Source organism: Triturus cristatus, chromosome 2_2 (genome assembly GCF_964204655.1).
Source record: "Triturus cristatus chromosome 2_2, aTriCri1.1, whole genome shotgun sequence".
In the NCBI taxonomy this organism is placed as follows: Eukaryota; Metazoa; Chordata; class Amphibia; order Caudata; family Salamandridae; genus Triturus; species Triturus cristatus.
Genome location: NC_140582.1, coordinates 63,234,294 through 63,247,583, shown reverse-complemented (window position 1 = coordinate 63,247,583; position 13,290 = coordinate 63,234,294). Strand labels below are relative to the sequence as shown.

The 13,290-nt window shown below is 45.1% G+C and overlaps 1 protein-coding gene across 8 annotated transcripts in view; it reads right to left on the bottom strand.

Moving 5' to 3' along the window:
- The window catches only part of SLC4A4 (solute carrier family 4 member 4), a 739,594-nt gene that overhangs the window by 15,694 nt on the left and 710,610 nt on the right, over positions 1–13,290 (bottom strand). For all 8 annotated transcript variants that reach the window (XM_085641000.1, XM_085640999.1, XM_085641004.1 and 5 more), the window contains exons 22-23: positions 11,593–11,766; positions 11,189–11,350 (exon numbers count right to left, since the gene is read on the bottom strand). In XM_085641000.1, the coding sequence (XP_085497126.1) occupies positions 11,189–11,350; positions 11,593–11,766 (336 nt within the window). The remainder of the gene's footprint in view (positions 1–11,188; positions 11,351–11,592; positions 11,767–13,290) is intronic.

Genomic DNA, 13,290 nt, shown 5'->3' with positions numbered 1-13,290 from the left:
ATGGTTTCAGGCTTGCTTGGTTTTCTAAACCTTTACATAGAAAACTCCCTTTGTTAGAGTTTTGCTATATCTCTTACCAGGTTCTAGATAGTAATTTAATGTTTGTGATGTTTCCTTATCACATTGTTTCTCTGCAGGTTTTGCATTGTTGTTTCCCCCTTATCTCAAATTTAAGATTATTATCTATTTATGATGTATTTTAAATTCCAAGGGTCATATAATTTATTCCGAACAAGTCAAGCAATAACCTGCACACTCTACCTACATAAGTGGAGCCGGAAATTTGCAAAGATGCTAAAGGTAAAAAAAGCAAATGGTAAATCCTGCAGAGAATTTACATGAGAATTTTAGTTTTTTGCCCCTTAAAAAAAATTACTACCTCCTCGGAACTCTTCAGTTTGTCACTAAACTATTACAAAACCTTGCCAGACAGAATTATCATTTCGTGTAGACAAAGATTTTGGCAGGCTTAGTGCGAGCAGAATGCAATTTGCTTTAACTTGTTACTTCACTTAAAACACAAACTGATCTAGGGCAGAGCTAAACGTGCACACCGTAGGTAGTGGTGAGCCATGAGCACTTCAAATGCAGAATTACAGACAGCTCCAGGTCAGTGCTGATAAAAATGCATGCATCCCATTCTTTTAATTTCAGAAAGGCAGGGCAAAAAAATAATACTTTCACTGATTTCATTTTCATAGCATCCTGCTATCAACCGAAACTATGAGACTCAAGCACAGCCTGCCCTCTTGCAACCATCGTCCGGTTTTACAAGGCAATACATCTGAAGCGCAGGCCGGGCCCTCAGCACAGGAGTAATTTTTTGTGCATGCAGCTCTTGTTTCTTTTATGAAGCAAGTACATTTAATATACAAAAATAATACCTGTATTGATTGCGGGCGCCGGCGCTCATATATATTCAGCATTTCACTCATGCTGGACAGGCAGTTGTATATTTAAAAACGTTTATTGGCACTTTGGCAGTCCTGCACACTTCCAGCATGACGTGCCCCAGCTCAGCCAAAAGCCCGCCCTCAGCCTTTCTTCAACGCAAATGAAACAATATTCTGTGAAAGCAGGCGTGATCTGCTCACGACGGGACGTCACTAACGTGATGACGACACTCTTAAGAATGCCTGGACAAGGGTGGGACTTCCTTTGAGACATCCCAGGCAGCAACCACAGAAGGAGAGCAGCGCAGGAAATTATTTTAATAATTACCGGTCCATCAATCTGCCGGAGGAGAAAAATCGTATAGACCCGGCCCGGTAAAATAAGTGCCAGTGCTGGGCACCAGAAAGCTCCGGCACAAATTAAGCACTGCTTATGTTACACATCTTGTACATTGATTTACACATTTATATGATTTACATAATCTATATTATATTGTCAATGTATATTGTGTATGTGTGATGTAAAGTGCTCTGACACCCTGCATTGGGATGAGTAGCGCTATAAAAGAAATAAAACAAAAAAGTGGTATTAAAATTATTTGTGTAAATATTGCGACCGACCAACACATCTGACATTCTTACAGTGCATGCTTATCTCTTATATCCAAGGACTACACATGGTAAATAGGCATGCCTCTCTTAAGTACTTTTGAAGTGATAAGCTGGCGTGTCTTTGCTGCCCCTTCCTTGCATTTGGGTCTAGGCGTGAGGCTCAGATAGCTCTCAGCAAGGATAGAGGAACAAAAGGAGGCCTGATGGCCCCTTACCTTCGACTTTTGTTATTGGATCAGCTGGAATCCGATAATCCCCTCACCTGCACCTTGCTGCTCGGAACAAAAGCAGACAATGCACAGTGGCTGCTGAATGTGTCTCTCTGTCTGAAAATGACACCAGGACAAGTTCAGCATATTTCATTGGCACCCACTTCTTGCAGGAATAATAGTGAGTGGACGCCATCTATCCGCATGTAGCCCCGACTTGTGCCCTGGATGTACCAGATAGATTTTGAAAACCTAAAAACTTGGGCATAACAATCGCACAGAAGTAGAACTACAATCTTGCAGCCGCCAAAGGGTACACAAACAACTTGTCGGTGCTCGCCAAAATATAAAGTGAATGGCCTTGAGGAACTGAGGTTCCAGGTCTGATATATTTGTGGTGACAACATCACTTGAAAGGCTTCCTGATGAGTGCTTCTGGCACATCCTGCATGGGTTCACATGGAGACCCATCTACTTTTGTGCTTTGTTCCCCCTTTTCAAAAACCATAACACGAGGGCATTGCCCAAAATTTGAAAGACACTGAGAAAAGGGAATGTCTGGCCACCCAGGATTCTGGACACTTGGGAACATTACCTATTACAGCAGAACCTGGAGGTATTCACGAAGGAGCAAGGCATCACACCACAGTGGCTGCCACATTACTCTTCAGGCAAAAACAATCAATACTTTTGAAGTTTGCAGAAGAAATATCTAAAGGATGAGTCTTAGTGGTACCCTGCTCTTCTTTAGGTCAGGCTAAATGTTTATGACTCATGACTAGGTATTTTTACAATCAATTGAACTGCAAATCAGCTCAAAACTTTCATATACGCTATCATGCTTTTATGCCATCCTTTTTACTTGTTTTGCAGTTGTATATGTGAAAACTTGGCCCAGGGTCATTTAAGCGCTTTACATGAGCACATTACAAATGTTTTGAAGTCACAGGGTCATCACGGCCCTGTCCAAGGTCAGAGGGCAGGTGTTCCACACTGCCCAGCACACTGGGTGCCTGGAATGTGATGGAAAGTTGGCCTTCAAGGCTCTGCATCTTCATCTCAGCATAATCAAAAATAATAAGGAATGTGATTAGGTCCTTTCCACAATCTGCTAGGAAAATCAAGAAGCCTTGTGACGTAATGCAATGTAAGGGAGATTGATAAAGCGCCCAAGGAATAGACTTCTAGGAGCTGATACCAGATACTTTACACCCTAGCCAAATCTTACAGATTAGAGAGCAGTGAAAACCCAGGTTTTTAATTCTTTTAGGAAACTAGCTCAGTGGGAGAGAGTTCTATTTCTGCCAATTCTGCAGTAGTTGGTTCCATAGTTTAGCTCCTAGGACTATAAAATAGCCATCTCCATTTGCCATAGACCATACTTAGGAGAAACAGGGGGCCAGAATTAGAAGATCTCAAAGTTCTTGGGGGGAGTAAATGGCGATGAAGTTTGGAGGCTGCTTAGACCGGATTTGTAAAAAGTGCTAAGAACGAAAGGTAACGTTTTGAACTTTATTCGTTTACATATTGGAAGTCAATGAAGGACCTCGAGTTTGGACGAAATTGAGCATGTTTTAGGAAGATTAAGGAGCAGCCTGGCTGCCGCATTTTGAGCTAGCTGGAATTTCCAAACAAATCTGAGGGGAAGACCTAAATAAAGAGATTTGGAGTGATCCACTTTCGATGCAATGAGGGCATGCACCAAGATTTTCGGAGTAAAGGTGGATGAGTAGTCACGGCCTAGCTCAAAGAAGGATGGTGTAAAATTTAGTCTATGTTCAGTACAATACAATTAGCATTTGTAATTAATATTTGGATTTTCAGCCAGAGTTTCAATGTCTGAAAGTCTTGCAGTGACTGGGCTTCAGGGTCAAATTAAAATAGTACGCAAACCTAATATCAACGTTTCCTGGAGGAAGTCAAGCCTCTTCCACAAAGAGAAACAAAAGGGCGATGATTTTCCAGTGTTTGACTATATTATTCATGAAAGTTACATTGGTCGCCCAGATCACTCACAAACAAATTACTATGCCTCACTTCAACACATACAAATAACTAAAGCCGGGCACAATTATAATTTCATTCGAAATTTACAAAAATGTGTACATTTCATTTTACGCAATTTTGTGTCATTTCTTTGCATGCAGTTTTCTGTCTTAAGCAGCAAATGTTATTGATGGGGGACGTTTTCAGAATTTCGTCACTTTTGTAAGCAAGTATTGCCCTGGTTGAAAATTTCACACAGGTTATCGGTAAATCACATTTCATGCCGTGCACAAAATCTTCACAAATTTGTTTACAGAAATACCTGATTTTGCATACCTGTACACTGAGGAATAAATACTGGCGTTCTTGGAAAGCAGACAAGTGCTGTTTCTCTTACATATTCCTGCTTAAGTAAGTAAATTTCAAGCCAAACATTACAAACTTCGTCCAATTTACAAGCCAATTCTGCCTCTCTACAATTTCCCATTCAGCTGACCCAGTGGTGCACATCTCTCAGCCTGGGCCCCGTTAGCTCCTCACCTGTCCCTGCAACCTGTGATTTTCTGGAAATTCTGTGTGATATGACAAGAAAACAGCAGTGTTGTGTTTGCAATCAGTGCTTAGTTTGTACCAGTGATTCCAGCTGGCGGGTACTTCATTTGTGCCGATCTGGACTTCCATCACCAGGCTTTGACAAAAACAAAGGCGGTGAGAGAAAAGGGGGAGAGGAGGATGAAAATAGGTAGGAAAATTGTGACCAATGGGAACGCAGGGATGAAAAATTAACTGCAAGGTTGAGATAAAAAGACAAAGTGTAGGAGGTGTTGTGTCCTGCGAGACACATTCTAGTGTTTCGCCAGGCACTGACTTAGTCGCCACTCCCCTATGGGAGTGGGCACACACACACCCCACATCCATCCATCACCGGCGTCACAAGTGACGTGACCCGGCTAATAAAGGGGCCCGGGTGCACGTGCTCGTGGCCAGTAGTATAACTATAGTCATGGTTTCTGTCGTTGCACAGCATGTGGGCCTACCTAGAGCCCACAACACAACAGGAGGCGGAAGAAAGAGACATGAGGTGTAACCAAGACACGCAAGCCCATGGGATAATTTTGCTGCGTTGGCGGTGGACTCTTAAATACTTTGGGACCCCACAAATATTTATTATAATTATTACAAACTAAGCACTGATTGCAATGCACGAGCCACCACCAGGGATCGCCAAGAGATGTAAGCAGGCCCGATTCTGGAGGGTGGGCCGGGTGGGCCAGGCCCACCCAAACATGAGCCTGGCCCACCCAAAGATGAGCCTTTGCCCTCCCAGTGAGGACATGAAGGGCAATAAAAAATGAGCACTTTAATTTAAAATGATCCTACGAACGTTGTTTTTCTTCCTGAGAGATACGTGATTGGGGATGGCTGTGAGAAAGAGCCCAGGCCCAATCACCCAACTCTTTTTAGAAGGTGGGCTGTGACGTGCAAGTACAATAGGGGCATGGCGAAAGGAACAAATTATTTATTTGACACAGAGTAACTTTTGCCTACCATCCAGTGCTGCGTGGATATTTCCATTTCTGTTCAGCATTGGAGAAAATAAGTTTGTTTATTCTGATTCAGCTTTCCTGACTCCTGCAGCTGCTTATCAGATCAGGCTGTGACACAAGGAGTAGGACAGAGAATGTGTTACTATTTGTTTTTATTTTTTAAATCTGCACAGGCCAAGCAAGGCACATACTTTGTGTATGCTTCATTTAAATTGTTTTTATCATGGCCATGGATGCAAGACATCAACAAACACTGTCCAGAGAACGGGTGATTAACACCTTGGCTGCGGCAGGAATTCCGCCGCAGCGCTGGGGGGGGTTTGGGGGCAGCGCGGTGGCGCTGTGCTCATGACGGAGCCACTCCGTCATGAGCCACGGTTGAGCTGTGCTCATGACGGAGTGGTCCCGTCATGACTCCGCCCACTGCGCTAATCGCCCGCACAGGCGGGGAATCAGCGCAGCGTGGGAGGAGCGGCGGCCAACGGCCGCAGCATGACGTAACCACTCCGTCATGATCACACGGCACCCGTGGCTCATGACGGAGTGGCTCCGTCATGAGCGCCGAAGGGGTTAATGATCCTGCAGGAGAGCAGTCTTTTGCCTGTTGGTAGTTTTGAAATGCAAATAAGCTGTATTTTATTTAGATAGCTTAGTGGGTTACTGCCTTTGTCACAGAGATTCTTGTGTTACTTGCAATTCAGAAGTTATAATCCTAACATAGGACAGTGACCTATGAGCTGTCATCAAAGAGCTGCATACAAAGATGAATGGTATTGTTAGAACTTCACTTTTTTGTGTTACTACGCAGTTAGAAATTCCCCAGTCTTTCATTATTTTAATGTTGCTAAAAAGAGTTTGGGCCGATATACATTTTTATTAGTAAAGCCAACCACTGGGGTATGCTTTAAATCCTGAGTTTGTGCTTCCCCGGTTCAAACTCTCTTAAAATATACTGCCCACCAGTATGAATGACATGTAATTCCTACACCTTGTAATCCTCTTAGCTCATGTGACATTCCCTATAGGCTGATTTACATACTTGTATGATTCATTGTCTCTGTATAATGTGCGTGTGATGTAAAGTACTACGACACCCTACACTGATATGAGTAGCGCTATACAACAAATGCAATACATTTGAGAAGGGGCTACAGAGATGAAGGGCACTGTTGGAGGGTGGTAGTAATGGTATCTGCGGAAAAAGAAGTCATTGGTGAGGCGCCAAAAAAGACATTCGCACTAGCGCAGAAACCGGCCCTGTCATGGCCTTTCTGTTTTTATTTAATTAGCAGTCAGGTCATTAGGGCAACTGTGGAGCATATTTTAAAGTGTGTGCTAATTACATTTACTGCTATATTCAATGTTTTAAGTTTGAAGGGGATTTTACTAATGTTTTTTTACGGGAATAATGAAAGTAGAGCTGGATAGGGCTGATATGGGGCTGTGGCCCAAGGTCAGCTGTGAGATAAGGTGCACAGGAGAGGGATGGTAGAAAAGTGGATAATCGGGCCTGAAAGTACTTGTTTTGAAACCTGCTCTGTTGGAATTTGAAGGTTTGCACTTAAATCCAGACATTGCTCTTACTTTCAAATAACTCTCCACATGCTCTATATACACACAGAATTGATCCGTTGTATCATGGTGACTGTTTGCACGTAAATATAATGTAATGTAGGGCTTGTAGGATACCACAGGAAGCGACAAATTGGGCCCGCAGTGGCCCACCCAAATGCACCCTTGGCCCACCCAACTAAAAATTTCTGAAGCCGGGCCTGTAAGCAATATTAGATTGTTGCCTGTGAAGGAAGCAGTACCACGAGGCACCACGACGCCCCCAGAGGCGCTCCATGGTCACTGCATTAACTTGCCCCCGTGAATTCCTACAACACCAGCATGGCCAAGGTGAAGTGAACAATCCGTTCACGCAAAGGTCAGGCTAGGGTGCAGCGTCTGACAGGATCATTAGCTGCATAAATGTCACCGATATAATGCTCAGCGTAGGTCAAAGCTACCAGAATCCAACACACCACGCTCCTCTGCCGGCTCAAATGTTAAACCGGGATTAAGAAGAAAACTCCGAAATGCCATTTACCGCGTGACTGAGCAAGACACGTCCGCACAGGGGGGGAGCCGAGCATGCTCAGGTGCGCACACGGCTGGCGCGGATTGTGCAAATGAGGAATTAGTCCGGGATAATTTTCAGTCACCGTTTGCGTGCACGCGAGACGAGAATATTGTCAGTTGGCGCTACATTCTTGTCATGCTGCGCAGACTACAAAGTGTGACCTTTTGAGAGTTAAGCTCACAGTGGGTTTACACAGCAATATTTTAGTGAAACAGTGCGGTGTTGTATCTACAAAACGTGTGCACCGATGATGTCACCCGCGATGCAAATAGTGCTGCACTAGTGTAATGGTCTGCCTGATTTAGTGTTGTGCCAATGAGCACAGGTCCTGATAAAACACGTTTTTGCAGTTGAGCGCTATCGTCACTTATGTGACCCGTCCTCCCCCCCCCCCCTCCCAGCCCCCCAAGACTGATTTGAGTGATATCTGCAACTTCCACAAAGGTTACACATATTATGCATGGAAAAATGTCCCAATGTTACCCATCTCGCATCATGGTCATTGATTGGACCTGCTATCTTTTGGCGTCAGGATTCCACGCAAAGCCGCGTCACGCTACATTGCATGACTTTAGCTGGTGGGGCACTGCACGCAGGGCTCGAGTCGGGGTACCACGCGGGTGGACAGCATCCCCCCACATATTTTACCGGGAGCTCGATAACTGGAGCAAATGGAGCCACACATTCACTCTTTGGCCTCTCTGGGGCGAGATCGGAGCTCATTCAGAACGCTTCTCACGCGCTGGCTTCTCTGATGCAATCGCATCTAAGGGGTGAGTGAGGGGAGGCAATGAATCTGATGGTGCAAGCCACCTCTCGTGACGTCACTTCCTGTCGTGATGTCAGCGTCCCCCCACTTCTTTTTTTTAGGACTTGTGCCCTGACTGCACGGATGTGTTTGTGCTGTTCCAAGTCCTAGGGGGGGTGTTTGCGCTGTTACATGGGGTGTTTGTGCTGTTCCTGGGGGTGTTTGTGCTGTTCCTGGGATGTTTGTGCTGTTCCTGGGTGTGTTTTTGCTGTTCCTAGGGATGCTTGTGCTGTTCCTGGGGGTGGATGTGCTGTTCCTGGGGGTGTTTATGCTGTTCCTGGAGGTGTTTGTGTTGTTCCTATGAGTGTTTGTGCTGTTCCTGGGTGTGTTTTTGTTGTTCCCACGGATGTTTGTGCTGTTACTGGGGGCGGATGGGCTGTTCCTGGAGGAGTTTGTGCTGTTCCTAGTCCTAGGGGTGTTTTTAGTGTTCCTGGAGGTGTCTGTGCTGTTCCTGGAGGTGTTTGTGCTGTTCCTGGGTGTGTTGTGTCCTTTCTTAGGGATGTTTGTGCTGTTCCTGGGGGTGGTTGTGCTGTTCCTGGGGGTGTTTGTGCTGGACCTGGGGAAGTTTGTGCTGTTCCTAGTCCTAGGGGTGTTTTTAGTGTTCCTGGAGGTGTTTGTGCTGTTCCTGGGGTTGTTTGTGCTGTTCCTGGGTGTGTTTGTGCTGTTCCTGGGATGTTTGTGCTGTTCCTGGGTGTGTTTTTGCTGTTCCTAGGGATGCTTGTGCTGTTCCTGGGGGTGGATGTGCTGTTCCTGGGGGTGTTTATGCTGTTCCTGGAGGTGTTTGTGTTGTTCCTATGAGTGTTTGTGCTGTTCCTGGGTGTGTTTTTGTTGTTCCCACGGATGTTTGTGCTGTTACTGGGGGCGGATGGGCTGTTCCTGGAGGAGTTTGTGCTGTTCCTAGTCCTAGGGGTGTTTTTAGTGTTCCTGGAGGTGTCTGTGCTGTTCCTGGAGGTGTTTGTGCTGTTCCTGGGTGTGTTGTGTCCTTTCTTAGGGATGTTTGTGCTGTTCCTGGGGGTGGTTGTGCTGTTCCTGGGGGTGTTTGTGCTGGACCTGGGGAAGTTTGTGCTGTTCCTAGTCCTAGGGGTGTTTTTAGTGTTCCTGGAGGTGTTTGTGCTGTTCCTGGGGTTGTTTGTGCTGTTCCTGGGTGTGTTTTTGCCTTTCCTAGGGATGTGTGTGCTGTTCCTGGGGTGGATGTGCTGTTCCTGGGGGTGTTTATGCTGTTTCTGGAGGTGTTTGTGCTGTTCCTATGAGTGTTTGTGCTGTTCCTGGGTGTGTTTTTGCTGCTCCTACAGATGTTTATGCTGTTCCTGGGGGTGGAGGGGCTGTTCCTGGGGGTGTTAGTGCTGTTCCTGGGGGAGTTTGTGCTGTTTCTAGTCCTAGGGGTGTTTTTAGGGTTCCTGGAGGTGTTTGTGCTGTTCCTGGGGGTGTTTGTGCCGTTCTCAGGAGTGTTTGTGCTGTTCCTGGGTGTGTTTTTGCCTTTCCTATGGATGTTTGTGCTGTTCCCGGGGGTGGTTGTGCTGTTCCTGGGGGTGTTTATGCTGTTCCTGGGGGTGTTTGTGCTGGTCCTGGGGAAGTGTGTGCTGTTCCTAGTCCTAGGGGTGTTTTTAGTGTTCATGGAGGTGTTTGTGCTGTTCCTGGGGGTGTTTGTGCTGCTCCTAGGAGTGTTTGTGCTGTTCACTAGAAAGCAATTGCGTTTTTTATTGGTAAATGATCTGTGTGTTATTTGGATCCATCCCCTTTGCATACATTATCAAGGATCTGGTGCTGCACGATGCATGCAACAACCTTTATGGACAAATCCTTTTGCACACTGAAATTGATTGGCAGTATCGTTTCTCCGCTTTGCGTCACATGAGCGCCTGCACTAATGTTAAGTAGATCTGGGTAATTATGCTTTCTTCCAAACTATTGCTGCCATGAGCCTGTCAATAGCCATGCTGAAAGTTTGCACTTCAAAAGCGAGCAGTTTTCTTTTGACATCCCACTTAATTGTGAAACCAGAGCCAGAAATTAACAAGCATTTGCAATGCAATAGGTGTCGCATTTACAAGAGTTTGAGCCATTGGCATTGTGAATGACAATGCCTTTTATTTATGTGTTGTTTTTAAAACAGATATATAAAAGGCATTGTCGTTTACACTGCCAATAGCTTAAACTCTCACAAATGTGAGACCTATTACATTGCAAATGTGTTTCCGCCCGTGCTATACATTTTTTTTCAAGCATTAGGAGAGAGAGTGTACAAGCTATTTGAGGAAATAGTGCTCGGAGGCTGTAATTAAAGCCTACCAAGTAACAGCCCACGTAACAGGGGGTGTCGCCATAGAAGGTTACAAAGTAAGACAAGGCGATCCTAAGGAGGGGCTATTAAACCTATTGACCAATGAACAGCCACAGTTTAAAGTGGACAATGACACAAGCCAATGAAAAATATGGGTGGAGAGTGGGCGGACATTTAAGTCCCTACCTGAATACATCAGGCCTCTCAGAGCATCACATGGGCTGCCCAGGCTAAACCTAAACAATCTGCTCGACTAGTCCAAAACAGTGCTGAAGCAATGCTGCAACTTCTCTGCACCTGCAAAAGGAAGTCCTGTGAAGCCCTTTCTATTGTCTGTAGCATTTAAAAAAAACACACTTACGCGCATGGAGCAAACAGAATGCATTTTTCCTGAAAACTGGAAACCGCACTAGGCTACCTGTTGCGCTGTAGGCTTTAGTAGAAGGGTTTTGATCACAAGGATTATGAACCTCTCATCCATGGGAAATGGCGGCAGTCATATTAGAAATAGTTTAAATGTTGCAAAATGGCTGAAGATGTTGGTGTTGAGTGGCCTGTTTAGCTCTGGTTTACCACCCTATGGTGCCCTCATCTACACACTCAGGGACCCACCCCTGGTACCTCCTTGGCTTCAAAGCTGGGCTGAGCTCTGTGACTTCATCAAAAAACTTTTTAAAAAACTATTGTTGCACTAAAGCATTGCTGGAAATAATTAAAGTTTGCTTACATCTTCAACGTCACTGTCTACGCTCCCCTTCTTCTTCTTCTTTTTCTTCTCGTCCTCCTTTTTCTTCTTATCTTTTTCTGGAATGACGTCATCTAGGAAGCTGAGGTCGTGCTGGGAGAAGAAGTAGTCCATTGCCTTTCTGACAGCCACAAGTGCCAGGATCTGTAGTGGAAAGATAGTAGCCAGCGACAACAGTCAAAATATGCACACATTTATGGCATTTGACCTCTTACCCAATGTATATGCTAATTTAATGTACATATTGACATAAAAGGTATTACTATCATTTTATTAGGTGATCCATTGGGATGTAGGGGTCATTGGCCTTTGCTCATATAATTTTAATATTATCTTGGTGATTCAATGGAAAAAACAATGAAGTTAGGGAAATTATTTTCACGTACCATCACCGGAAATATTATAGCAGCCACCGTTGACTTGAGGATCCAGAGCATAGCCAGACACACCACCTGGAGGAACGTGAAGAGGTGCACTCGACGCAGTGGGACGTGACGCAGATAGATGAAATCCGGCTGGTGCTTGGGAGGCATCAAAAGCAGCTTCAGACGATCCATAAACTTGGCGTGGGGGAGAAGAAGAGGAAAAGTTCATGTCATCTACTTGAGCTGAGGTGACAAGGCAACAAACACATGTCGTTTGTACACACTGAGAGTAGTATATAACTGAAAAAGTCATATCACCAAATACATTGCCCACTGGAAATTTAATATCAATTTTAGGAGAAGCAGTTGTCCGACTTGCAAGGCTGAACGAAGCAACATGCCTTTTTTGGGCATTGATACTCCAAGGTGTCTCGTGCTGCGACTAGAGACATGCAGTTTTATAGATCACCCAAGCACGCCTCAGAGATAAATTCAAAGGAGTCTGTGTGGAGACTAAAGTGTCATACATTGAGGAAAGGAAGATAACTCGCAAATTCATTTGAATCAATTTCTGATCAGCTATGAGCTCAGATAAGAGCTGGAGAGCTGGATGACCCAAGTGATAGTCTCTCTCAGGGGGCGTGTCCTCATCAGGGGGAATAACAGGTCAGTTTCATGCAATGAAAAGCTGCAGTGCAGTCTTTCAGATTGGATCAACCCACATTTGGAATTGCTGCTGTGAAACTGATGAAAAACATTGAAAGGGAATCTCTTCAAAAATTCAATAGTGTGGGCGAGGATCAAGAGCTGATATTAGTCAAAAGGGTAAACATGGACCGCGTGGGATCAGGAATGTGCAGTTCCAACATCAATCAGTTAAGTAAACATCCAGGAGACCCTTCCAGGCCACAGAGAAAGAGGTTGGCAAGTTAACACGATTGTAATATGAAAACATGTTTTTCTGTGCTACTGAACAAAGCCAGAACACTTTTGGAGATAACAGAAAACCTGGGATTGAATTATCATGTGCAATGGTTTGCAGAGATTTAGGGGGTCTTTTAGAGTTTGGCGAAGTAGGAGCACTGCCACAAACTGGAAGTGCTCCCAACCTGCCAAGCTCGCTGTTCCCACGCCCTATCGAGAGGTGGAGTAACTGCAAGGCTTCTGTCAGTGGAGGCCCTGCCGATGAAACTTCCTACCTGATGGCCTGACCGCCCCAGGAACATCAATTCATATTGGCGATCGCCCCACTCTATTTAAGACTGGGCAATTGTCACTAGGTTTCCTTTCCAGTGACTGTGAAGCCAAAGCAAGCTGCCCCAGGCAAGGAGATCAATTAATGGCCTTCAGGGCAGGAAGAAAACTCTTTGCCCATGAAGGCCATTTTTCTGTTTTCAAGGAAAAAACTCCTGCTTTAGGAGTTTGTCGCTTGAATTGCTGTGAGAGCTACAAACATGGCGCTGCACAATAAAGTTCAGTGTCTTCAGTATAGTACCTGCACCGGTGGCTCCACTGAAGGTACAGCGATCCCTGCATAACTGGCAGGGATCTCCAAATTTGGTAGGGGAGTCCTTTGCCGGGCGAGCTGATGCCATCGCATTTCCCTTACCTGGAAGGCCGACAGGCCACTCACCAGGGTTAAATGATCTTGTTAGTTACTAAGAGACTAGAACAAAGTTAAACCTCCTTTTCGATGGGAATGTAGCACAATGTAAACCG